General features: G+C 37.0%; 2 protein-coding genes across 2 annotated transcripts; one reads left to right on the forward strand and one right to left on the reverse strand.

Annotated features, from left to right (window-relative positions):
- Positions 1-579: 579 nt before the first annotated feature.
- Positions 580-9,425, reverse strand: LOC136280900 (exosome complex component MTR3-like). The gene is made up of 11 exons (XM_066166685.1): positions 9,310-9,425; positions 9,175-9,232; positions 8,776-8,854; positions 8,271-8,316; positions 7,766-7,831; positions 6,843-6,905; positions 6,461-6,521; positions 5,396-5,481; positions 5,047-5,091; positions 4,294-4,404; positions 580-2,854 (listed from the first exon to the last, which is right to left on the reverse strand). Exons 1-11 carry the CDS (start codon positions 9,394-9,396, stop codon positions 2,750-2,752), a joined length of 807 nt encoding a protein of 268 aa, XP_066022782.1. The 5' UTR covers positions 9,397-9,425; the 3' UTR covers positions 580-2,749.
- A 486-nt stretch (positions 9,426-9,911) lies between these two features.
- Positions 9,912-25,190, forward strand: LOC136280899 (uncharacterized). The gene is made up of 4 exons (XM_066166684.1): positions 9,912-9,978; positions 10,057-10,134; positions 17,751-22,225; positions 23,745-25,190. The coding sequence occupies exons 3-4, from the start codon at positions 17,790-17,792 to the stop codon at positions 23,761-23,763; spliced, it is 4,455 nt and encodes a 1,484-aa protein (XP_066022781.1). The 5' UTR covers positions 9,912-9,978; positions 10,057-10,134; positions 17,751-17,789; the 3' UTR covers positions 23,764-25,190.
- The last annotated feature ends 442 nt before the right edge of the window (positions 25,191-25,632 follow it).

Genomic DNA, 25,632 nt, shown 5'->3' on the forward strand with positions numbered 1-25,632 from the left:
TTGATATGAAGAGTAAGAGAATTTCTTCAAGTCATCTGTTCTTAATTTACATTGTAATTCTTTCCGCTGCTTCTTAATTTCAAATTGAAAAAGACAGTGTTTATGGTCAGGAAAAGTTTGAAATTGATCTGAAAATTTTAGGACGACAAGTCATCTATTATTTTTATCGTCTAATCATCTTGCATTATTGTAGTGTTAAAGCGGAAGACAGATATCGTTTACCTATGTTCAGGTGAATTGGAAATTGATCTCGCAATTTCAGGATGACCATATGGTCGTCTGTTCCTTTTATCGTCATTCATCTTGCGCCCCTGTAGGACATAGGGTTAAGTATGAACTGGACCATTAGACCCTTGGATTATCGGACCATTTTTTGGACCCTTTTTTGGACCTTTCTTTGGACCATTTTATCGTGGGGAGGTAGACCATTAGTACTTAGGGAGGGGTGGGATGCAGTCTATTAGTGCGCAAGGCGGGGTGGGAGGTGGTTGTATTAGTAAATGCTACTGATTGATGGAGTTTTAAATAGTCCAAAAAATGGTAAACATATTTTTATTTAATCAATCTCAGTTTTGTCATAAGTCATAAGCCCATCTCTCAAAAATGAAAAAAAAAATGATTGATTGAAAATCGCTGAAATGATTTAAGACATCGACCGAATTAATAAGCTATACTAAAGGGAAGGGAAAAAGAGATATGGCTAAAAGCGTGCACAAAACCTGTTAATCGATTTTGCAAATTATAACCTTGAAAGCAACGACTCGAGGAACGTTCTGAGTCGATGTAGTTTAAAAATTGCGCAATTTTTTCACAAATTATGTATCAAATTGTTCCATACGCTCGAGACTTTCTACCTATCAAGTTTTTTTAAAATGTTACTTTAAGCACTCATGCTTCCAGAAATGTACTGTGAACCGATCGATAAAATGTCGCGCGTGCTTAGTGCCAGAACAGGCATAAGTGGGGTTAGAATTAATTTGTCCTATCTTTTACATTGTATTCTTCAACACAGACATTGGTAGGGAATATTTAAGGAAAGTTAAAAAAACTGAATTGTTCAACAACTTTTTTTTCTGAGGAATCACCTTGAGCACCATCCCCTGTTATTTCAGTTCGCAGAGGGTCTCAATGGGGTTAACCGTTGGCCGTAATACGGCCAAAACATTTAGCCATTAGGCGTAAAAATTGAAAAATTTTAACCGTTAGTCGTAAAAAAGTTAACCGTAAAAAATATGTCTGGTGGAAACAGTGGAAAGATGTTAACCGTTAGCCGTAAATTGGCCAAAATTTTAACCGTTAGCCGTAAAAGCCATCACCCTATTGAGACCCTCTTCAAACCGATCACAATTCTTTGTTGTCGTTGTCAGTAATAATAAATAATGCTGTCGGCACAAAAAATATTTTAGTTTCTAAGAACTAGAAGATAATTCTCAAATATCTAGGATCTGGTAACTACTCAAAGCACGTTTATTTCCGCTGTACACTGTTTTTGTATTTTCCAACTTCTCGGCCTTTTTGGTGCCTTGCATCGAAAAATTTCTCACTTATTGCCTCTTAGTAAATGACCTATCATGCTCTATGTGCATTGTTAACTTAATCACAAGAGCTAAGCTTTTGCAGCCTCACGTAACTGTTTCACGATTTCTGGACATCAATTTGGTGTCGAAGTATATTTAAACTGCTTGCGTATCGCTACGAAGTTCAGCGATTGATCACTGCAGGGAAACTTTGGAGACAAAGGTATATAAATATAGATATTTTGATCCTCTTCCATTTCCTACAAACGCAACTTAAGACTCACGTATAGGTCGTTTCTTTTTTTTGTACTTGTCACGGTTTTTTTTCCCTCCACTTTCCTAACCTGCGAATAGGCTATCCCCGTCAAAGCGGAAAAAAGGGTTTTGCCCAAGAAATAGTCCAGGCTGGTGAGCGAAGTGAGTGGGGTAGCTTTTGCATTTTTCTTTTTCCCTTATCTTTTTGGGCGCGGTAACAAAAGATATTTTCTGAGATCTGAAGGATTCATACAGAGAAATTGTTATGAAAAGGCACCAATGTAAGACCCCTAACTGAGAATTTAGCTAACGACTCTGGACAGGAAACAATCTTTGAAGAATGAGAATAACTCATTGTGTATTATTTTTGTTTGTTTGTTTTTGTTTTATGTTTTTGCTAAGTCAAACAAAGGGCGAGTTTTATTTACCTCAAGGCACAATAAACGATTACTATTTTTGTAAAACAGATTTATAGAATATTTACGCTTCCAGAATTCATGGCGGAAATACCGGGCAAACCTCCGAACGAAAGCGAGCTATCATCACCTGCAGAGGGAGCACTGTCTTTCGATAAGGACAATGTAAGAGGTGAGGTGTACCCATTTCAACAGAAATTTGTGATGCTAACTGAAAAGAGTTATCTGGGGGAGATGTGGGGATGGAGTGTTTCATATTATTAAATAAAGCCTTAATTAAGTCTTTAGGTTTTAGATCTCACTTCTTGAGTTTGCTTGAGAGCTTCCAAAGTATACCCGGCGATTCACAACAGAATACCCGCCGGAGCTCTAGCGGGTGCCGGGTCTTTTTGGAAGCACTAGATATAGGCACAGTTTCATCCCCAAAGCAAACTTGAGTAGATCTCCGACAACAGAAGGCATGTCTCATCTTTTAGCAAAGATCCTTGACATTACAGCTCGCTGCTTATCCCTCGGGATAGGATTTTAAGCTTGTCATATATACTACAGAAAACTTTTAAATTAGCTTTTACCGTTGGAATTCACAGTTCGCTTTACAGTGTTAACGAGCGATTCTTGAAGAACTGGAAAACTTCTTGCACAACTCTCCATACCACACTTTATGGCCTGAGGATAAAAAAAAGTGATAGATGAAAGTTACAATATAAAACTAAATATTAAGGAACTTTGTTGAACACTGATTATGCATCATTCTGTGTTTTTTAATGAAGAAATGTAAAATGGTTTCCGTGTTTACATAGCCAAATGTAAACACGCGGGAGGTTGGGAAAACACGAGATAAGCGTGGAAAACCACGACGCGAAGCGGAGTGGTTTCCAGCTTATCGAGCGCGCGTACTATTTGAATTATTTTATAATATAGAGTTAATTTCAATATCTTCCAGCTTATCAGAGCGCGCGTACTATATGAATTATTTTATAATATAGAGTTAATTTCAATATCTTACATTGTTTTTTTGCCAGGGGAGGGGTGGCGGAGCCCCATCATTTATTTCAACAGGATTGCACTCAGTAAAATAACATATTGTGGGACTACTTCTCGCAAATACGTGTTAATAGCTATTTCTATGTGCACTTATTGTAAAAAGTTGTACTCAGAGAGAAGATCAAATCCTGTAACAGATGGCAAAGAAGTTTGCTGTGCAAAGAAACTATTTAAAAACCATTTAACATGTCGAAAATTTGGGAAGGGGTATGTGAATTGGCCAAGTACAGTATATGATCCACCCCCCTACCCCCCTTCACTCTACCCCCCTTCACCCCATCCCCATACCCCCTTCATCCTACCCCCTTCACCCTACCCCCTTCACCCTACCCCCTTCACCCTACCCCCTTCACCCTATCCCCTTCACCCTATCCCCTTCACCCCATCCCCCTACCCACTTCACCCTATCCCCATTCCCCCTACTCCCTTCACCCTACCCACTTCACCCTAACCCCCTACCCACTTCACCCTAACCCCCTACCCACTTCATCCTATCCCCATTCCCCCTTCACCCTATCCCCCTTCACTCCACCCCCTTCACCCTATCCCCCTTCACCCTATCCCCTTCACCCTATTCTCCTACCCACTTCACCCTATCACCCTACTCCCTTCACCCTATCCCCCTTCACCCTATCCCCCTTCACCCTACCCCCTTCACCCTATCCCACTTCCCCCTACCCACTTAACCCTATCCCCCTTCACCCTACCCTTTCACCCTGTCCCCCTTCACCCTACCCTTTCACCCTAACCCCTTCCCCCTACCCCCCCCAACATTAACTTCAAAACACTCAGAAGTATCAGCATTAATAATAAAGAAAATTCACAATAATTTTACACCATGCAAATTTGTAATTACTAGAACTTTCTTTTATGGTCTTCCTTGTACTTGAGATTCAATTTTTCCAATGGTGCAGGTGATCTGGTGTTGCATTTTCAACTGATGTTTAAAACTGGCAGGTGTGTAATCTGCCATGTGAGTATACAGCCAGAAATTATGCTACTCTGAAAATTTTCCCCTTGGTATAAAAGTCAAAGATTAGATGCAACACATAACTAATTACCTTGTTGGACTGATCCTGTGTCAATTCACCATCTTGTGACAAACCAGATATGACATTCATAGTGGGAAGAAAGGCTATGGTGACCCTTCCATCAATATCTGAAGATGAAGTCTAACAAAATACCCAGAATTCATCAAGAAGAGATGGAATAAAACTTGTATTATCTAACGTTTATTTTCAAGTCAAAATAATACTCTTGCCATGAAATTTCAAAGGACAAAGAGAAGTCAAAAAGTGCAAAGCATCACGTGTTTGAAACTTGTACAGTGGCCTAAAGGTAGGTTATTGAAAAGAGGTTTGAAAGCTAAGCAGTGTTGAATTAATCTAGAAAATTTGGCTTTATCAATTGGGTTGATAATGTAGATTGGCCGCTGTAAAGAGCTTCAAAGCTGGCATTTCAAGCATCAGCCCTTCATTACAGCCACATCAAACTAACCTGTTCCAGTGCTGACTCTGTGTGAAATAGTTAACAGCACAATAGAAATGACAGAGTGAAAAACAAGAAAAGTTAGGGCCTGGGTCACGTAAATAGTTCTTAGGAAGTTCATTACACAATCTGTCCCAGACCTCCCTATCTTTTCACCCCTCTGCAACTATGGTGCTGTTTACTAATAAAAATAATTGTGCTTTGTTTCACTTACTGAGCATCTACAACAGACTGGAATCAAATAGAAAAGAATATGACCTGTAATAAGTATTGTACCTATTATAAGTAATCCATTAAACCATTATTTTTGTTCACTTTATCTTTACCTCTTGAAATGTGGGATCCACCAGTGATGTGTCACCTTTCTGCACCTGTGGAAGTCATAAACGATCAGTGAACCCTTTTACTTCCAAGACCATTTCATAATTTTTATTTTTTTAAATTTTTTCATAATAATTCTACATGTAACTTCAAGTTGCAAACTTAAGATAAAAAAAGGTACATGAACAGTATAACAGAATTGTATGCTCAACCACCTCAAGCTAAAATGAACTTGTTGACAAGCATCCAAGACCATACAATTAATGTGAGTCATACCATACTAAATCCATAAACTAAAATGTCAAAATTGAAATGATCTAGCACCAAAATTTCTAAGCAGAGTTGTTTCCTTACCAAAGAACAGGAAGAAACAAGGTCATACATTTCTATTCCAGCCTCTCCTAGGGCCAGTGATGCACAAATTATGCCAGCAGAAAGAGCTGTGTGTACATGAAATAACAAGATTGGTTACAAATTAAATAAATATACAGAAGTCAACTTTAATTACTCAAGTTTTATTGTATGAGATCATACATGTGGATTTTTCAAAATGCTGGAGACTTTCAACCAAGATAATTTACGTGACTGCTACATATTGATGAAAATTTTACCACAATTCTTTTCTGATGAAAGATGACAATTTCAGATTAACAAATAGATTCCAAGTTGCTGTGCATCTGTTCAGTAATAGATCACAGATGACCTCAAAATGTGATAAGAACAAAAAAGTGGCACACAAGGCGCAGCCGACCATGTCACTGATGCTCTTACCACATTTTGACATCCTCTGTGATCTATTACTGAACAGACGCATAGCAACTTGGAATCTATTTGTTTTATATATTAAAGAATTAAAATATACGGAAAAAAGTTTTAATGATGGTGTCATCTATACGTCTGTCCTCCTATAGATCATAAGTGAGAACCAATCAGAATACATGCATAACTGAGCTTATTATATAATTGCAAATTAACTCATATGGAATATAAGAAACAAACAAGAAGTGTACATTTAACAGTGTACCACATCAAGCAGCATGAGAAAGTAGTAAAGAACTATGAGTGAGCAATCAGAAATTATCAGGTTGGATTTAAAAGGATGGTTTAATGTAAAACATCAATTTTTATAAACTCAATCTGAGCTTACTACAAATAATATACATGTATTGTGGTTTGAAAGACTAGTTTAGGTAAAAATGACCACTAAATGTCTTAATTTAATTTTTCCTTTGTTTGTTCACAATACGGCCAGAGCTACAAAGAGAATGTTCCCTATCCAAAAGTAATTACCACATTGTGCATATAACCATAATTCGAAATCATTTTGACCATTCCAGCTCATTTTAGCATTTACACTACCAACAACAGATTCCTACACTTTTGCATAACAAAACACAGTTGTCATGCCCACTGACTAACCATTTCCATCATTTTCTAAGACAGTAATATAGATGTCAACTTGAGCTTTGGGGAACTTCTCCTATGAATTACAAAAAGAACATGCCAGCATTATTTGCCAATTCAAAACTAATTTAAAAAAAAAACGAAAAACTGAGGTTGAGTTAGCAAAAATTCGATCAGTTTTTATCCTTGAAACTAAGTTTAAGTATGTCATGTTGACATAGAGTTTTTAGAGCCCATGATTAGGTTTATTTGTTTCTTGAGGAGCCATTTATCATTTTAATTTCATGTTAAGTAAAATAAAAAACAAAGGAAAAAAATTACCATAGCCAGTTTACATTATCAACTGTGTTTGTAACTGCTGAGTCATCAGAATAAAAAAAAATTTGTGAAAACATACCAAGCAAACTGCTGGCTGGAGAGCTTGGACAATAAATAAAGATAGCTCCTTTTCTTCTGAATCCTGAAAAAAAGAAATGAAAAAAAAGAGTCTCATACAGCTATTTTCAGTCATTAGTTTATAATGAAAGTAACTGAATGCTAGAGAGTTTGTGGATTGAAGAATTTTGAAATTTAGCAAAGAAAAAAAAGAAAAGAAAAAAAGATCACTTTCAGACAACCAAAGAGAGGGGAGTCAACTATTTTCATAACAGAAAACAACAGAGCATTAATGGTGTTGAACCTCTTAATAAAGAAGTAAAAATGTTGTACATGTGACTTGCACAATGATTAACTGCCGAACACAAGCTTCCAATTTTGTGCCTTTCTCAGAAAATTTACAGAAAATACCGGTAGTAATGCTAACTAAAGATATCTTTCTTTCTACCAGCTATGATGGTAAAAACTGTTCAAACTTGGGAGTGCTGCTCTCACTAAATGTACCTCATGGAGTTGTTAGAAGGTCAATTGGCATTAACTCAAGGTTAAATTTCAAACCAAGTTTCTTTATTCCTATGTTCAAAAGCCTCTTTGGGACAATTTTCTTTATTCTTTGTAGAGAATTCAATAATCATATTCTAGAAAAACAAATTATATTGAATTTTCTTTTAAAGCTTTGGGATCTGAAGTCAGATTTCACACTAATCCTGGATTATCCTAATTCAGCTTTGAACAACCTGGTCCTAGAATATAAAAGGTTGCCAGTAAACTTTCAGGAAATCTGGACAAAAAAGCTAAGGGTCCTCTTCATTAATTACCCTGCTTCCCAGAAAAGGAAGTTAACAAAGCTCCCAATTGTATCTTAAAAGAAAAAAACTATAGCTGCTTCATCAAATTATTTAGTTCCCAAAGTAATCTTCCCTCACAACAGCTAGTGATAATCACCTGCATGTGTTGTCGCCTTTGCCAGCATGAAAATGGTACAAACTTGAACTCACAAGTCAACTTTCCCTGTAAAATAAGACTTGTAGGTTATTTCTAAGATGTTAAAAAGACAGAATAAGCAGAACATCCTACGGTGCACTACACATATTTCATTGATATAATAAATTCAGTATATTTGGTGGACATATTGCAGACTTTATCATTAATTTCCTTTCAAAAGTTCTTCAATCCAGCTTCAATTTCCTTATCTTGAATCATGTAGAACTTTTCATGTTTGATACTAAAATTTCTGTTTAGGAAACCTAAAGTCAGCAAATGATCACATTAACAAAATACACCAAAAACCAAACTATCACAATATCTATCATAATGATAATTAAACATCTTCTAAACTGCTCATTATTCAAAAGAACTTTTATGAAGCATTCTGCATAATAGCTGTACTGTTAAATGTACATTATTATATAGTGACTTATAAATTATATTATATCTATTTTACTATTACCCTTTCACTAAACTCTTGCTGTCTCTGTGATTCTCTTGGCCCATATCTGACACTGAGTCAAGAGGCAAAAATGATTTTTTTTGTTCTTATTCTAAACTGAAATGATTAAAAAAAGAAGTATTGAACATGAAAGTTCTCACTTGACATTTCTTTCTTTGTGTCCAGTACTAATAATCAATAAACATGTTTCTATAAATCATACATTGTTAATAAAGTCAGCAATGAACAGAGCATCAAAGAGGCAATTTGCAACATTGTATCTTTTTGAACACATCAACCTGACTGTCACAAACCTTGACAATGATTTTCAATTTTCGATTTTAATTGGAAACACAAAGACACAAAGAAAACAATTATCCTTTATTCAAAGGATCTAAATTTTTCAAAAGGACAATATCCCAGAGGAGGGATGTCTACCCTTTACCTTTGGTCTTTGAAATGTTGTGGAGAAGGATCGATTAATTTATAAAAGTACATGTTCATGTACATAATCGTATAAGGATACACAGCACATGTGACTTTGGTGTTCTGCATTTCAATGTATGCTGAGCCTCTGGCTTGACTGACTACCCCTGAACGCAAAACTGTAACAATAATAATAATTATTGTAATAGTAATTATAATAATTGTACTAGTTTTAATCATAGTTATAAAGTACTTCTTCATATAATTTTGTTTCATAAGTACTATTTTAGTTTAATTATCATAAATATTATGATACACTCGCTTTTGCCAACAGCTTACACCAAGCGATGTTAGGAGACAAAAATCTCTGATTTTTGGTTTGTTTTGTTTTTAATTTTTCAGTATTTAATGCTCTGTGTTGATGATTGCGTTCATAAAACTTCATATTTCATCGCTTCTCTTAAATTACTTCAGTTTATCTGTTGCGGAGTCAACTTACACATCGGTCGTAGTTCGTCTGTTTTCCGGCCATCTCTTCGTAAACCGTCACCAGTTATCTGAAGTGAGAGACAAAGTCATGAACGAAGGAACACAGTGAAAGCTGAAAAAGAAGAGGATACTATTCCTTACGTACCAGAGGTTTATCGAATGCCTTTGTTCCTGTGAAAATGACGGGCTGGGTGACTTCGGGCCCTGCGATTCTCCTGTTATCGACCGGCATCGCGCTGCATAACAGATTCAGAAACTCAATTATCGTCAGGCGTTCCAAGCCTGGCGTGGAAGCCTGGATTCGAAAAGATGGTTAGGGTAGGGAGGGAGAAAAACTTATCTTCTGTGTTCTTCCTCATTGATCCCGTTGCTAGGTTGCTAGGGAAACCAAAGTAAAATAACCAAGAGTAGAAAAGGATCAATTGATTCGGGAATGATTTCATCTGCTTTCAGATCACTTATAGTGAACAACTTATCCTCAATTCATCGAAAAAGATCACTTAAGGACCCCTTGAGAAGTCGCTCTTGTCCCGACGGAGATTTCGAGTTCATAGGAAACTTTTATTCGCTACATAATATTAACTGAACAACGCTTTAAAACAATCTAGAGTCTTTTTTAAGCGAATAAAATTTAGATTTAAATTTCTGAGCCTTTCTGAGCCATGTCAGAGCGTGCCACTAATCCCCTGGGGAGCAGGTTCGGTGAGAGGGCAGTAGGAGACTGGAGAAGAGAGAAATTGAAACAGGTGGAATTTTAGGTACTTCATTTGGACTTTTGGTTTAAAAGCCGTATTCCAAGTAGAGTTTTAGTGTGGTAAGTGTATTCAGTTATGTTAGATTTGTGCATGAAAAGGGATAGAAAATCGATGTTAAATCATCAATTGCTTCTTAGATTTCGATTCCCAGGACTTCACGAGGTTTTTCAAGCATCGATGGTGGCTTCTACGTCAGAAAATTTAAGAATTCGAAGGTAAAGGAAGTTTCATTTTATTCTAAACTTTCGTTAGAATTTCCTGACGAGCTGAGAATGTATCGCTGTGGTGATTTAAGCGTAGTTCAGGACTGTTTTAAAACTGTTTCAGTCGCGGCGTCGACCTGAATATGTTGCGATCGAAAAGAGTTTCATTTCAGAATACAAATTAGCAATTGAATAACTCGAAATCCTGATTTCCTTATTGATCGCATAAATATCCAGTTTTTTTTAATTATTTCTCTGTTTTGAATTTTGCGATCTGAGATGATATCATTCAAAAAAGTTAAATCAGGAAAAAGTTCGGATGAAACATATTTCTCCAAGGTCACGGAAAAGTCGTGGAATTTCACCTTGAGTCTGGAGAAATCCACATGTTTGAATGAAGTCTGCATGGAACAATGAAAATCCAAGTAAAAAGAAGTTTATCGTCTTTTCTTGGCCCTCGCTTTTCCTTTTTGTGATGTCGATGTTACTCGTGCACATTGTTAAAAACAGTTGACAGCGTATCCTTTCCCTTTGAGTTCAAGTAGTGGCTTAATTGAGAATGAAATCATATATTTTCCCTCCTATTTTCATTGTTGTCTAACATTTTAAATTCTTTGGTACATTGCACGGACATGAAAGGTGTTAGATTAGTAGAATGTTGTGAATGAAATCGAGCAAGAAGCTGATGTCTGGTTTCCAAGGAAATCAATAATTTTTCCATGTTACCCTTGCGAACTGAATTCCCAGTTTTCTGGGAATTCCTAGGAATTCCTAGGAATTCCTAGGAATTCTCAAAAATTCCCAATTATGCAAATGACCCTTGCAAACTGAATTCCCAGTTTTCTGGGAATTTCTGGGAATTTCTGGGAATTCCTAGGAATTCCTAGGAATTCCTAGGAATTCTCAAAAATTCCCACTTATGCAAATTAACTCTGATTTAAAAAGCTTGGAATTACTGGGAATTTCTGGGAAAGGAAGACTCCAGTTTTGTGAGGACTTGGAATCCCTAGGAATTCCTAGGAATTCTCAGCTTTACAAACTACCTATAATTTAAGAAGTGTGGAACTCTTGGGAATTTCTGGGAATTGAATTTGAGGCAATTTTAATACCCTGAGGTCCACATAAATTCTAAGAATTTCTCAATACCTTGAATGTGAAGGTTTTAAGAAAAAGAGTAATTTCAGAGGCTTAAAACTTTGGCTCAATAAAAGGTATGCTATACAAAACTTACCAAGAGATATACATACATGTACACGTTTATTACTTAACGATCATGAAATTTATTACTCAAACTAAGTTTTAGTAAATCTTTACATTAATATGGATTTTCTCATGAACCAGCTGTCAGTTATGTTAAATGGAAACTGCCAACTTCCACAATAATTAACAATAATTACATTGTTATCTTACTTCCCTAACCTACATTACTGGTTGCCTTTGTTAGAAAACCTTGGAACAGTCAAGCTCAGTTGCCTCAAATGCTGTCAGAGACTTTTTGTTGACAATACTTTTAATAGAAATTTCATGCCTTATACAAACAAATTCAACACCTAATTAATCTTTCTTTTTTCATGATTGTTGTTGCTGCTTTTTTTCAGTTTTTTGCTCTATTTTCATGACTAATTGCTGTAATTTGTTTTGCTGTTTTTATTCTTACAAAACATTTTTGTAAGAGTTCCAATACTTGTGGATCATCCACACACTTTGCAAACATTTGGCATGCAGACAAGACAGAGGTAGTCAATGTACCCTTTGAGGAAAAACACCTTTTATATGACGTCTTCAATTTACTTTATTTGAAACTCTGATCTGAAAATATTTGTCAACAAGACTTGTTAGTAGTGAGAAGTACCAACCAAGTTTCCTTTCATAACTTAATTTCTTAAATGTCCCAATCACTGGATCTCCCAAAAAAATATTACATCTTTTTATTTTTGGTGCAAATTACAAGTCCTTCTTTATATAAAAATGAAAAGTGCTAGTCATACTTCAATAATAACATGCAGCTCTTAAGTTTACTTGTTGTTCTTTTCTGTCTGTCAGCTATCAACAAAATTGTTTTATACTTCGGGCAGTGCATAACTATTTGTGGACCAGAGTTCCAACGCACCTCTGTAATCGCATATAGCTACTCCTGTCTCTTGTACAAATGTTTCTCCTTTGTAAGACGCACTCTACTCTGTTGTCAATACCGCTTTAAGTTCAGTGGAACTGACTGAGGAATCGAGATGGCGGTGTTGGAACGTGTTGCCGAACGCTTGCTACGGTCAAGCTTTGTAGATTTAGGTACTGGTACACTGGGATCATCTATGTATCTCTTACACTTCCGAATGTGGTATCCTTCTTTTATAAATATGAGGGTAAAAGACGATTTGTAGTCGCATTCAAAACTGTGATTGGCTTGTGTTATTTCTCACCTTTGCCATTAACACAACTCAAGTGAGTTTCGAGTCTTTGTTTCCTCGACAACTTTCGGCCACAAATCGTGCATTTGTAATACGATCGATTCTTGTCGATTATTTCTACATAGAGTGAGCTCACATCTTTATTTATATCACCAAGCTATCCATCTTCTAGAAGCAGAGAACCGGACGAAGAAGTCAGAATAAAGTTGGGCGCTTCTCTTAACACTGCAATCGGCAAGCCAGCGGATTCACTTTGCTAGCCAATGACAAGTCCTAAAAGATCCACGTGATCATGCCCGTGATCGGAAACAAAGAAGACTCCATTTGGCGCTCATCTTTGAATGTACTTTTCATCGGTTGATCGCTTTTCTCAACTGTTTTGCTTAATATAACATTTCTAAAGATAGCTTTTATTGTGGTTCAATGGGAAAACGAGAATAGCGTGAGTGTTGTAAAAGAGAAGAAAGTCGTTGGCGCCGTGGAGTTAAAAGAAGGGACAACAGTTGACATATGGACCTGTACAAACAAGGGTCGAGTGGCCATCTGTAAAGCTACGATTTTGAAAGTTTGTGGTGAGTAAAAATTGCGATATTTGTTGTGATCAAAATCTTATAAAAGAATAGATGTAGCGGGTTTAATTAAGCTTACATAACGCTCGGCGCAGCTGAAACTAGAATAATTCTGAGAATCGAATCGGTCACTTGCATGCCGCAGTTTCTTAAGCTTATGCTTTACAATGAAATAAACCTATCAGTAAGGTTTCAAGATTCCTCTAGTCACGTTTGGGAACATTCAAGATTCATAACAAACCTTAGTATATAAAGAAGCCCTCCTTGGTAAAAACAAAATAATGTATTCAGCCCTTTTTAAGTAAAATCCATGAGAGAGATGTACTAACTCCATAACAGAGATTTCTCAATTTGAGAATCCAATGAATGCCCTTTTCCTCATAGCCATCTTAAAAGACTGGTCTGAGCTTTAAACATACATATTTTAATATATTATTTTTTTTCAAATTCAGATGTCAAGGAATCCAGATACAAAATGGTCAAGGTTCTTGTTGACAACCTCATTCAAGGCCAACTCATTGTGAGCCCAGGAAAAAAATACAAACAGTACAAACAGCAGCTAAGTTTGCAGTTTAGGATAACTTCATTCTAATTTATTGTTACAGTTACAACAAGATTTTAATCAAAAAATCAATTTTATTTGTCTGTAATCAGCCCCTTCACTCCCAAGAATATAACTGTATAAATATAACTTAAGATATTGTATTTTATGGAAAAGAATCAACAGATTTTATTCACAATTTGTGTCAAACCAAATTTAATGATTGATTAGAACTATTTTATATGAATAGCTGTAATTGAGGATTAATCCGTATGAAGTTTTCAAGAAAAGAAAAATAAATCAAATTCCATCCTAATATTACCACACATTGATGTTAATAATTAATCAAAAATATTTTACATGTAAGCCTTAATTAAGCTTCTAAATAAATTTCATTGAATACTTGAATTTTAGCTGGGTTTTTTTAATTTTAAGTATTTATTTTATATCATTAGCCTCAAATGTTTGCTTAAAATTCCCAGTAATTCTTAAACATTCCTAAAAATTCCCAGAAATTCCCAGAAATTCCCAGAAATTCCTAGGAATTTTTTAGATTTACAGCTTTTCAGGGAAAGTCATTGGTTCTCTGAGTTGGAATTCCTAGGAATTCCTAGGAATTCCAAGTCCTGTTGGCTATAAACTTGGAATTTCTGGGAATTTCTGGGAATTTCTAGGAATTTCTAGGTTTTTAGAACCAGAGTTGTTATGGTTGGGAATTCCTAGGAATTCCTAGGAATTCCCAGTCCGAATTTACCGTGAAAATTCACACCTTTATTCCTAGGAATTCCTAGGAATAAATTCCTAGGAATTCCTAGGATTTTCCTAGGAATTCCTAGGAATTCCAAAAGCCATTTCGCAAGGGTTAACCTCTAGGAACTATCAATTCATGTACAGGTGTACCTTGTGTGTGACATGCTAAAGGCAAACATTTATGGGTGGATAGGATGGCTATGAGGGAAGGGGAGGAAGGCCAATCTGTGCCCTCAAGAGCACAGAACTATTGAAATTGAAATTTGGATTTTTGACCACTATTTTATTCATAAAATTCAAGAATGAAATAAAGGAAATTGTACTGCTGAATTCCAAATTGACAATTTTCACTTTGGGAGGGCAATGTTTCTCAGGGTAACCAATTGTTTTGTGAATATTTCAATGTTTTAAAGGAACATGCTACTAGGCTTCTTCTCATTCAAACCTCTTGAATTACATTGTCAATAATGCTAACTACATTTAAGGAACTTAACCCTTTAACTCCTATGATCTAGTGATCGAGGCATAATTTCTCCACACAATATCAATACAATATCAAGCGGAAGAGCAATGAGAATAAAGAAAAATATCAATTTGGGAATTATTGGTGGATTCAATATCAAATTTTCTGAACCAACAGCATAAGAATTGTGTGGCAGACCTAATACAAACAGAAAGTAAAGAGGAAGCTCCATAAATTTTGCAAGATAGGGATTTGTGATGCATTGTGTATTACATGTACATTCAAATGTAAATTGACTTCTAAATTGACATGTACATTGACCTTTATTTAAGTTGCTCTAAACAATCATATCTACTTTGTACGACAACCATCTTCATTGATAACCATTTTCATCAATCTGACAACCTTGACAATAGTAAGCACACAGATATACAGAGGATCTTTTGTGGCCAAAGGTGATACAAATTTTATTTTCAAGTGAGAGATTATTATCAACACAAGAAAAAATATTCTTATCCACTAGAAAACATGTATTGTTAACATTGTTAACATTATTATGTAACTATTAAGGACTTGTTTGAATAAAAGATGATTTTAAAATGCATCTAAAGAGCAGTGATCACAGATTGTATGCAACTCAGAAAATCTAACCATGACTTCAAATTAATATTCAAAGGTATTTCATTTTGATTAGAGTTTCTTCATCTGAAGCAAAAGTTGAAATTAACCTCAGTTATGTTAAGTAAAACTACCATATGGTTAAACATGGTTACCATTACAAAATAGTCAAGGTTTTCATTTGAGCCTGAGGCCAGACATTTCATCTGGTTATTTTTCATTCCATTGCTTGTACTTTGATGCCAATATTTGAGCTTCTGTTTTTGTTTGTTTGTTTTTTTTTTTATCACTATGATTTTTTTTCACAAAGCATCTCATGAACTTGCTGACCAGGGCCGAGTTGTTCAAAGCTGGGCCAAGATAAGCTGGGCCAAGATAACCTGGGGTTAGTGTGAAATTTGATTTTAGATCTGAAAGCTTGAAGAGTCAATCCAGTTTATTTCTTTTTTACTACAATTCGATAATTGAATGCTCTAAAAACAATGGGTAAAATTATTCCAAAACAGCTTTTGAACAGAGAAATATAGAAACCTGGATTAAAATTTAACCCGGGGTAAGCACTAATCAGCCTTTGAACAACTGCGCCCAAAGGATCACAGAATAGACAATTAATTTCTCTAAATCTGCTACACTACTTTTCTTTCTTTGCTAATCAGGCAGAATATTTGATTGGTTTCTCTTTTCATTTAAACAAAATTGGGGTGACTATTTGTTATCATTCCTGCTCAAAAAGAGAATTTGTGTAAACTTCAGCCCTACCTGGGAAGCCAATTCTTGGGTTCTAAAAAGGTTGAAACAGCATTTCTGAGTTTTCTATCTTAAAAATGTCTTGAAGGGCATTCCCTTGACCCCCCTAGGTAGCTTGTGCCTTCAGGACTTGCAAGGCACCTTGCCACAACAAAAATATGTCATTTCCAGAGCTTTCAGGAATATGTCCACTACTTGACAGAAATGTTGAAAACCCTGAAAAGTTGTCTTCATATAAATCATTTTTTGAAGTACAAAAACACTGCCAATAATTACAAGTTAGTGAACTGAGGTAGAGTAAGAAAATTAGGATCCGTTGATACCAGCTGCAGAATGTGATGTTTCGCTCTGAAATGTCACAGAATACTTGATTTGATAAGCTATTCAGGTGACATCTTTCTAAGTTCCCCAATCCAGCATATACATGTACACTATAGGTCAGGCAGAAATTGAATTATGAAAAAAAAAATGACTGATATGTAGAGTTGTTTCACTTCTCTGGATTGTGTAACGTGTTGTTCGAATGATTGTTTTTTAACTCTTGAAAAAGAAGAAGAAGAAAGGGGCAGGGCTTGCTATTTTGTTGGAAATTCCAAACTGAAATTCACACTAATTAAACCTATAAAAAATTGCTACCATCAGGTACACAATACCACACATGTATCAGAACATCCTTACAGAAATTGTACATGCAGCTCTCATTGGATATATCAAAGTGCCAAAGACAGAAACTATCAAAATTTCAAACATTTTTGTGTGGATGTATACTCAATTGACCACTCCCTAAATAGGGCTTTTCAGGGCCAAAATGAACAAATTGGACTGAAACACTGAAACACAGAAGTGGAATATGTGTCAAATACACTGTATGTAACATGTACAATTGCCTCAGATTCCACTAGTTGCTTTATTTGAGTACCAATCATATCAGATTTTTTTTCAAAATTTTGAGGGATTAAGCTGAGATTTAGCTCTTACACAAAGTAATCAATTGTCTCCTGAAATATGGCGTCCATCAGCAAAAATATTTTTTTAAAAATCAATACCATATTAAGGTAACTGTATAGTAGCAAAGTGTGAAAATTTCTCCTTCCTGCTTAGCCACATTGAAAAAAGAAAGATTGTTTTGAGGACCTACCTTGGGATCTTTCAACTCAAGCAAAAAAAGTGTTCTGCTTTGTGAGACTGAACCCCTAAAGGTTTGGTGGCTTTAAAAAGGAAATGAAGTTTTGTTAACTGAAGGTAGAATGTGATGAACTTTCTCACCAAAGGCATTTCTAATACATCTTGGAGCCCAATGTCCATTGTTTATCACTGGTCAATTTTCATGCTAAGATACATTTAGAAACCTTGTGATCCTTTACATTAGAGAGCTTTGATATGAGTAGAATTGGACATGATTGAAAGGGCTTTGAATTAATTGCAGATTTCCCCATGATACACCTTGCCTGCCTGCCTACTAAATCCAGATTTTCTTCTTGCATAACATGCATACATACATGAGAATGTACCATGTTCTTTTCTTTCCTTTTTAGGTAGAATTGGAGGACTGTGCCTTTCAATTTTGAGTTAAAATGGCAGCTTCTGCATCCTCACCCCTGGTGAGCTCCACAGAGAAGACAAATGGAGCCAAGCTCAGCAGACTTCTCATAGATGGTGGAACCACAGTTTTAAAAATGGTTTTTGACAGCCATCATTCTCCCGCAAACCTGGCTATGGATCTCACTGCTAACTATCCAAAACTGTGCAATCTACTGAAGAGAAGGGTTTTACATAAGCCTCAGTGGGACAAACTGTTTCCACCCAGTGGGAGTACACCAGATTCAAACAATTTTGACATAACTCTTCTTTTTCTTCTGCTGACTGAGATTTGTGGGCTTTCTCCTCCCCCCTCAGGGTGGCACAAAAAACCACCCTTGAGTGACACTACCTTAGAGGCTAACCTTGCTCGCATAAAGTTCTTTCGAAATGAGTTATATGGTCACGTGTCCACCACTGGCATCGACTCATCAACATTCTCCCATCTTTGGAGGGAAATAAGTGACGTTCTTGTTGCTCTTGGGCTAAATAAAGCAGACGTAGATAGACTAAAGGCTGAGTACTGTGGAGAGGAAGATTATCTTCAAATTTTGTTTGAGTGGGCTGATAGTGAGAAGGATCTTAAGTCACAACTAAAAGAAATAAACCAAACTATTGATATGGTACACCAAAACCAAACACAGGGTGCTGAGATGCTACAGCAAATGAAGTCAGAGCTGCATGGAGTATGTCACACTCAAACCAAAATGCAAGAAGAGGTATTAGAAGTGAAAAAAAGTATTGAAGACTTAAACCAAAGAGGGCAGGCTAACAGAACAGAAGAGATTCTGAACGTCCTTGCAAAGTCCGAGTTTGAAGGGGACATTGAGTTTCATGTGTCAAGATTCCAGGAAGGAACTCGCGAGTGGATCTTTAAAAAAATCGAGGGTTGGCTTGATGACAGAAGTTCCCCAAATCGTGTGATGGTCATTAGTGGAAATGCAGGGATGGGAAAGTCGGTTATCTCAGCAGTCACTTGCAAGAGAATGCAAGAAGCTGGAAGACTGTCCGGGAGCCACTTCTGTCAACACAACAACGTGCGCTATCGAAATCCTCAGTTGATGCTTCAATCTTTGGCCAGTCACCTATGTCGCGCATTACCAGAATACAAAGAGGCTCTTTTTGAGCAGCTGTCAAGAAATTTGGGCATGGAAATCAACAGCATGGGAGTAGAGGAACTTTTTGCATTACTTTTCAAGGAGCCGCTCAGCAAAATCACTGATCCCGGTAGAAACCTTCTCTTGGTGTTGGACGCCTTGGATGAAAGTGAGCACAAGGGGCGCAATGAATTGTTGGATGTGATAGTTAACCACTTCATCAAGCTTCCTCGATGGATTCGCTTTCTTGTGACCACGAGACCAGAAGTTAACATTTCTAATAGCCTTAGCGACTTACAACCTCTGTACCTGGAAACAAGTGATGATGACAACAAAAGGGACATTCGACTGTTCTTGGAGAAGCAGCTAGACCAAGTAATTCCAAACAGTGATAAAGAAGCTGTTTTAAATGCTCTGGTTGAGAAGTCCGATGGTGTCATCTTGTATGCGTACTTTTTAGTAGACTTTATTCAGAAAAACGTTCCTCTACCAACACCCAACCATTTAGATGGCAGCTTGCCATTAGGTATCTCTTCTGTTTACCTGTCCTATTTTAAACGCTTGGAGAAAGAGTTTTGTAAAGAATTGGAAATCGACGAAGAAAATTTTTTAGGTTTTCTATCTGTTGTTATGGCTGCAAAAGAACCTTTGCCACTTGGATTTATCCCCAAGATGTTTCAGTTTCGTGCAATTTCCTCACATCGGAAGGTGAACAAGGTTATTTCCTGCATTTCTACCCTTCTACCAGTTATTGACGGACGTATTCACATATTTCACAAGTCTGTCAAAGACTGGCTTATAGACACAACCATTCATGGACGTCACGAGTTTACAGTGGGTAGAGATGAAGGTAGTCAGATCCTTTCAAGGCTTTGTGAAACTGAGTTCAACGATTTGAGACACAAAGGGATTCATGGTGGAGATTTCAGTGACACCGAGATATATGCCCTGCAGTATGGTGTGCAGCACCTACTGGATGTGATGGGAGACAAAGAAATTCCCCACAAACTTGAAGAACTTGTCGAAAATTATGTGACAGATCTAGAACTTGTGTATGCAAAGCTTTTCATTGATAGTGATTCAGGATTTCAGGATATCTTGAGTATTAAAAAACTAGAATCCTTTGAAGGTCTGCCTTCTCCTGTAAAATTTGCTGTGACCTCTGCTATTTCTGTAATGAGGAAATACAAACCTAGGCTTCGTCGCCACCCGCAGCAAATTTTTCAAGCAATGCTAAACGAGGGAGGCCTGCAATTATCTTCAAAGGCTAATCGTGTCCTTAAAGAAAGATATCCAGAGATACCCTACATCGAAATCGTGAACAAAGAGGATAGTTACGGACAAGTGGGAATTCAAGCGCGATTTGACTGTGATAGTGTGGTAGCTTGTTTTGATGTGTCTCCAGAAATGGATTACATGGTTTGTGAGTGCGTTGACAGAAGCATTCAACTCTGGTCGCTGCAAAGTGGCGATCAACTCTGGTTGCGTTCTGCATTCATAGAAAAGTCATTTGGCATTCCATACCATGCACCGCACTGTGCTGTTCGCAATGTGACGGACTTAGTTCTCAGTGACTTTGGCTTGATGTTGGAGTCATCAATGTCATTTTACCGTTCTGTTGCATTTCATCCCGATGGGGATTATGTTTTACCTGGAAGTTTAAGAGACGTTTTCACCATGAACGGAGATGTACAACCTCTCTTTCCTGGAAGTAATTGCTCCTTCAGCGTATGTGCATTTTGCGTAGATAGGTCTAAAATGTTGACAGATTGCCCTACAAATCCAAGGGATGTTGTCTTGTGGAGTACGTCAGATGGAACAGAGATTGCTCGTTTTAAGTGCGCGAAGAATATGACGTCCTTTGCATTTTCTCCTGACGGAACATTGGTGGCAATATCAGATAAATCAGAACATATTAGCCTGTATAAGTTAAATAACATGAATTTTCATTTTATTGGTGATATTGCTAGTCCCCACGTGTGTTCGCTGATGCATTTTTCCCCTGATAAGCAGGAGATTGTTTGTGGATTTGTGGGCGATAATGCCAGCCTTGTACCACTTTGCCACAAATGTAAAGTCCCTTCCTTCTGTGAAGATAAGTGCTTAGAAAGTGTATCCTGTTTTCAAGAAATTGAAGATGTGTTTTGGTGGCCATGGGAGTGTAAATCCTTTGATGAAAGTAAATTCCTGATTTCGGAATCTAGAGACCAGATTAACACAATGCTATCGGAGACGATTCCCTTCTTCGGGTCAGGATTTCTCTCAGTGGTTAACAAACAATCTGTTGTCGTTTGTAGCCCCTTTCATAAAGAAATTTTTATGATTCATCATGATCAATTTGAAGATTTCCCCGGCCATGACAGAAGTGAAGGAAAACGGTATCGTGGTGACATGAATGTGACACTTTCTGTGGATGGAAGTTATTGTTACATTAGAGAAACCTCCCATAGTTCTTGGGAAAGAACACTTAAAGTTGACATTCTTTCCGTGGTGTATGTCTATTTTGAGGGCAAGAAAACTGTTCGGAAATTTCAGACTGCGTTGGACCTACTACCTGTGAAAGAAGGAGTGCTCCTGATGAAGAAAGCAGTCGGCAACATACTTGAGTTGTGGGATCTTGAATTATCACGATGTGTTCGATCTTTCTCGGAAATTGATTCGTTGGAAAGGTTGTTTCCTGTGTCTGATGAACTAGTAGGTTGTCAAAGACCTTGTAACAATAACTGCTCCAAAGTGGACGTTTTAAGCATTGCAAATAGCGGGATTGTTTTCTCAACTATGGTGGAGGGTAACATTACTTCAGTTGCTTGCAATAACAAGTTTCAATTCGTAGCCTGTAGCGAGAAAGGTAGCCGTCGTGAAGGCAGTGTCATTACAATAACAGTTTGGAATAAAAAGGAGCATTCGTGGAAGAGAAACATTCTTCATGATGAGGGATGTACACGTCCTCGCGCTTTAATTTCAACTAATGGAGATTTTGTTGTTACATGGTGTTCACGTGAAAGAGGTAGTGGATTACAAATCTTGAATGCAGCTACAGGAATTACAATGCACGATATACCATGTGAACATGAAATCATTATCAATGTTGAAATGTATTGTGAACTTCTCAATGATGGAGTGCACTTTGTATGCTGTTGCCATGACCAAGTTGCGCGATTGTTTCACGGAAACTCTGGCAACCTCATACGCCTGATAGACATGGAGCGAATGCCATTGATGCTAACAGTTTGTCTGAACAAGCCTCTGTTTGCCGCTGTTTTTGAGAGGAATTCCTTTCGGCTCTTTCAAGTGCATCTTCCAAAGACGAAAAGCAATGAAAGGAAAGTGAAAAGGTTAGTGGCGAAACCATTTTACAATGTTTAATGAGACCTATAGAATCATCAGTGTCATGGAAAGAAAGACCTCAAAAACTCAAACTGTTGTGTGACTAGATACCGCTGACCCCTTATTCCAACTTATTTGCATGATTTCAAGTTTTGCGGAATTTTGCGTTTTTAGGGTCTGTGTTTTTGTGAGACTGGGAATCATCTCCCAACTGAGAACTGGTAATTTTTAATTTTCTAGGTTGGGGAGATGGGAGGGATTTGATTGTGTCACAAGAACATTTAACTTATTCCCCCGCTAAGGCTCTGTAGTGTTCTAGTGATCCCCCCTCAATGGCAGTCAAATTCCTATAGTTCTCCCTTTATACTCTGTCCACTGAACCCCCCCTTCCCCCTTTTCTTCTTTCCCCCTTTTCCCCCTTTCCCCCTTTTGATTGTGTCACAAGAACATTTAACTTATTCCCCCGCTAAGGCTCTGTAGTGTTCTAGTGATCCCCCCTCAATGGCAGTCAAATTCCTATAGTTCTCCCTTTATACTCTGTCCACTGAACTCCCCCTTCCCCCTTTTCCCCTTTCCCCCTTTCCCCCTTTCCCCTTTTCCCCCTTTTCCCCCTTTTCCCCCTTTCCCCCTTTCCCCCTTTCCCCCTTTCCCCTTTTCCCCCTTTTCCCCCTTTTTCCCCTTTTCCCCCTTTTCTTCCTTTCCCCCTTTTCCCCCTTTTCCCTCTTTTCCCCTTTTCCCCCTTTTCCCCTTTTCCCCCTTTTCCCCTTTTCCCCTTTTCCCCTTTTCCCCCTTTTCCCCTTTTCCCCCTTTTCCCCTTTTCCCCCTTTCGCCCTTCCATCTGTTTGGCAATAAATAATGAGTGGTTCCTAATCAGGTACTAATAGGTTTGATTAACCCTTTAACTCCGATGAGTGACTAAGACAGAATATCTACTCAGAATGTTAATACATTATCAAGAAGACAAGTGATGAGAATAAAGAAGAATATTAATTAGGGGATTATTAGTTGATCCAAAAACAAATTCTCCAAACTAACATCACAAGAACTGTATGGGAGAGAGTAAAGAGAATTGCTAATGAGATCTTGGGAGTTAAAGGGTTAACTATATTTTTGCACCCAGAATTTTCTCATGCAGTAAGACTCAATAGGGGCAAAAGTAATAAGGTATCTTTGTTTTGCAGCATGATCACTGTAGTGCTTATTTGTTGATCAGTAATATTAAACTCAACAATTATTTTGTTGCCCTGAAAATGGCTCTCCAAGCATGGGTTGTTCTTACTAGCTATTGATACTATATAGAGGCTAATTGATGATTAACTTAAAATAGTTGAATGTTAACATTTGAAATTTGAAAAGGGGACAGTTGGAAGGCTTTTGTCCCTACTATAACATGTTCCTTGTCAGAAGAGAGATGTTCATCCCAAGCCAGCTAAAGTTGATTAATTGATTGATCATCGAATAAGGACCTTACCATTGGCTATCTTTTCGCCCAATTTTGTCATAATTGACTTAATATTTTTGTTTCAGGATGACACTTCAGCAGTAAAAAAGCAACAACACCAACATTGTCCATTCTGGTCGGCAGATCTTGTGGGGCTGGCTAAAGAACAGAGGATGTGCTCTAAGGAAATTAACATAATGTGACATGTACAATGATTATTACCTTCCAGTTTTCGTTTGTTTGTTTTCTTTGAAAACACTTCAAGGCACTGCATTGTGATATCAGTTTAAGTGGGCTTCAGAGTATGGTGAACATGCCACATAGTTTTTTCTTTTTGATACAGAACTCTTCGCTTATTGTAGAAATCTAGATGACAGTGTGCCAAAGAAGAGTTAACTGGTAATTATCATGGCAAAGACATATACATGTATGTTTTTAAAAATGTGCTCTTTTCATTACGAAATAGTGCAACACTTTTATCATTGTAAATAGAAATATTGTAGAAGGCACAGTGGCCAAATTGAGAGTGTGCTGAAGTTTGGCTTGAGAGGCCTGGGGTGAAGACCTGGCTGGGTCATTCCGTTGTTTTTTCAAAGAATATACTTTACTTTCACACTGCCTGTTTCAAGGGAATATTATGGTACTCTGTGAAATTACAATAGCTCTTGATTTCACTTTTTAAAACTTAGAGGACAAATTTATTGAATGCTGATTGGCTGTGAAAGGGGCCATTTTTCATTAAGTTTGGTAATTGCCTTGGGCAAAAGTCCATAAAATTGATTGTTTCTTATGTTGCTTGTCAACAGTAAAATAATTGTTTTGTATCTGTCTGTCTCTAAAAGCAATATTATTTGCAAACATTATTTAGCAGGACTGGTTTCATTGCTTTAGCTTTCAGCTGATTGGTAGGTTTTACAGTTCATTAAGGCTAACTGAAAACTGAACTGGCTTCCTGAAATTGCAAAACAGTGCACGTTTTTGGCCTTCTTTATTACCTTAAAAAAAATTGTGCCCTTTAAAATTTAAATGAGTTAGTATTTGCATGTTTCCTCACAAAAATCAAGGATTTATATGAGTGCTTTCAGGGAACCTAATACTTTTTTTTTTTCAAGAGACTAAGCAACTGCGAGTGTAACTAAGGGAGAAAGTTTTTCAAGAAGCTGTGGTGCTGCCTCAGTGGCAGAGTATAACAGCATAATTTAGAGGAAAGAGAAAGAGGAAACAGAGCATTAATAGTGTTGAACCTCCAAATAAAGTAATAAAAATGTTGGAGCTTGATCCATGATAAACTACTAAACACAGGCTTCTAATTTGGTCACTTTTTCCAGAAAATTAACAGGATGTAGTTGCTAAGATATCTTTCTTTCTACCAGACATGATGGCAAAAATTGTTCAAACTTGGGAAAGCTGCTCTTTCTGAATTTACCTCAGGGAGTCTCCACCTAGGTCTGAGATGTTTGAAGGTCAATAAGTGCTAACCCAAGGTTAAATTTTAATCAAAGTTTCTTTATTCCTACATTCAAAAGCCTCTTTACAATAATTTTCTCTATTCTTTGTAGAGAATCCAATAATCACATTCTAGACAAATACATTATACTGAATTTTCTTTTAAAGCTTTCAGATCTGTATTCAGATTTCACATTAATCCTGGGTAATCTAAACCCAGCTTTGAACAATCTGGCTCTGAGTTATAAATGGTTGCCAGCAAATTTTCAGGAAATCTGGACAAAAAGCTAGGGTCCTCTTGGTTCATTACCCAGCTTCCCTTAAAAGAAAGTCAAGAAAGATTCAAATTATATCTTACATAAAAAAAATATTATAGCTGCCGCATCAAATCATTTAGTTCCTTATTTCAATAATCTTCCATCACAACAACTAGTTGTAATCAGCTGCATGTGTTGTCACCTTTGCCAGCATGAAAATGATTCAAACTTGAACTCACAAGTCAGCTTCCCCTCTAAAACAAAACTTGAA

This window comes from Pocillopora verrucosa, chromosome 5 (genome assembly GCF_036669915.1).
Source record: "Pocillopora verrucosa isolate sample1 chromosome 5, ASM3666991v2, whole genome shotgun sequence".
Lineage (NCBI taxonomy): Eukaryota > Metazoa > Cnidaria > Anthozoa > Scleractinia > Pocilloporidae > Pocillopora > Pocillopora verrucosa.

What these genes read in the sequence shown, in the direction of transcription:
- LOC136280900 (XM_066166685.1), bottom strand. Translation starts at nt 9,396, where the DNA reads ATGCCGGTCGATAACAGGAGAATCGCAGGGCCCGAAGTCACCCAGCCC. An exon ending in AAAGGCGACAACACATGCAG is followed by an intron (nt 6,906 to 7,765) that starts GTGATTATCACT and finishes TCTTTTTTTCAG; the next exon opens with GATTCAGAAGAAAAGGAGCT. An exon ending in TTGTTTCTTCCTGTTCTTTG is followed by an intron (nt 5,092 to 5,395) that starts GTAAGGAAACAA and finishes TGACTTCCACAG; the next exon opens with GTGCAGAAAGGTGACACATC.
- LOC136280899 (XM_066166684.1), top strand. Translation starts at nt 17,790, where the DNA reads ATGGCAGCTTCTGCATCCTCACCCCTGGTGAGCTCCACAGAGAAGACA.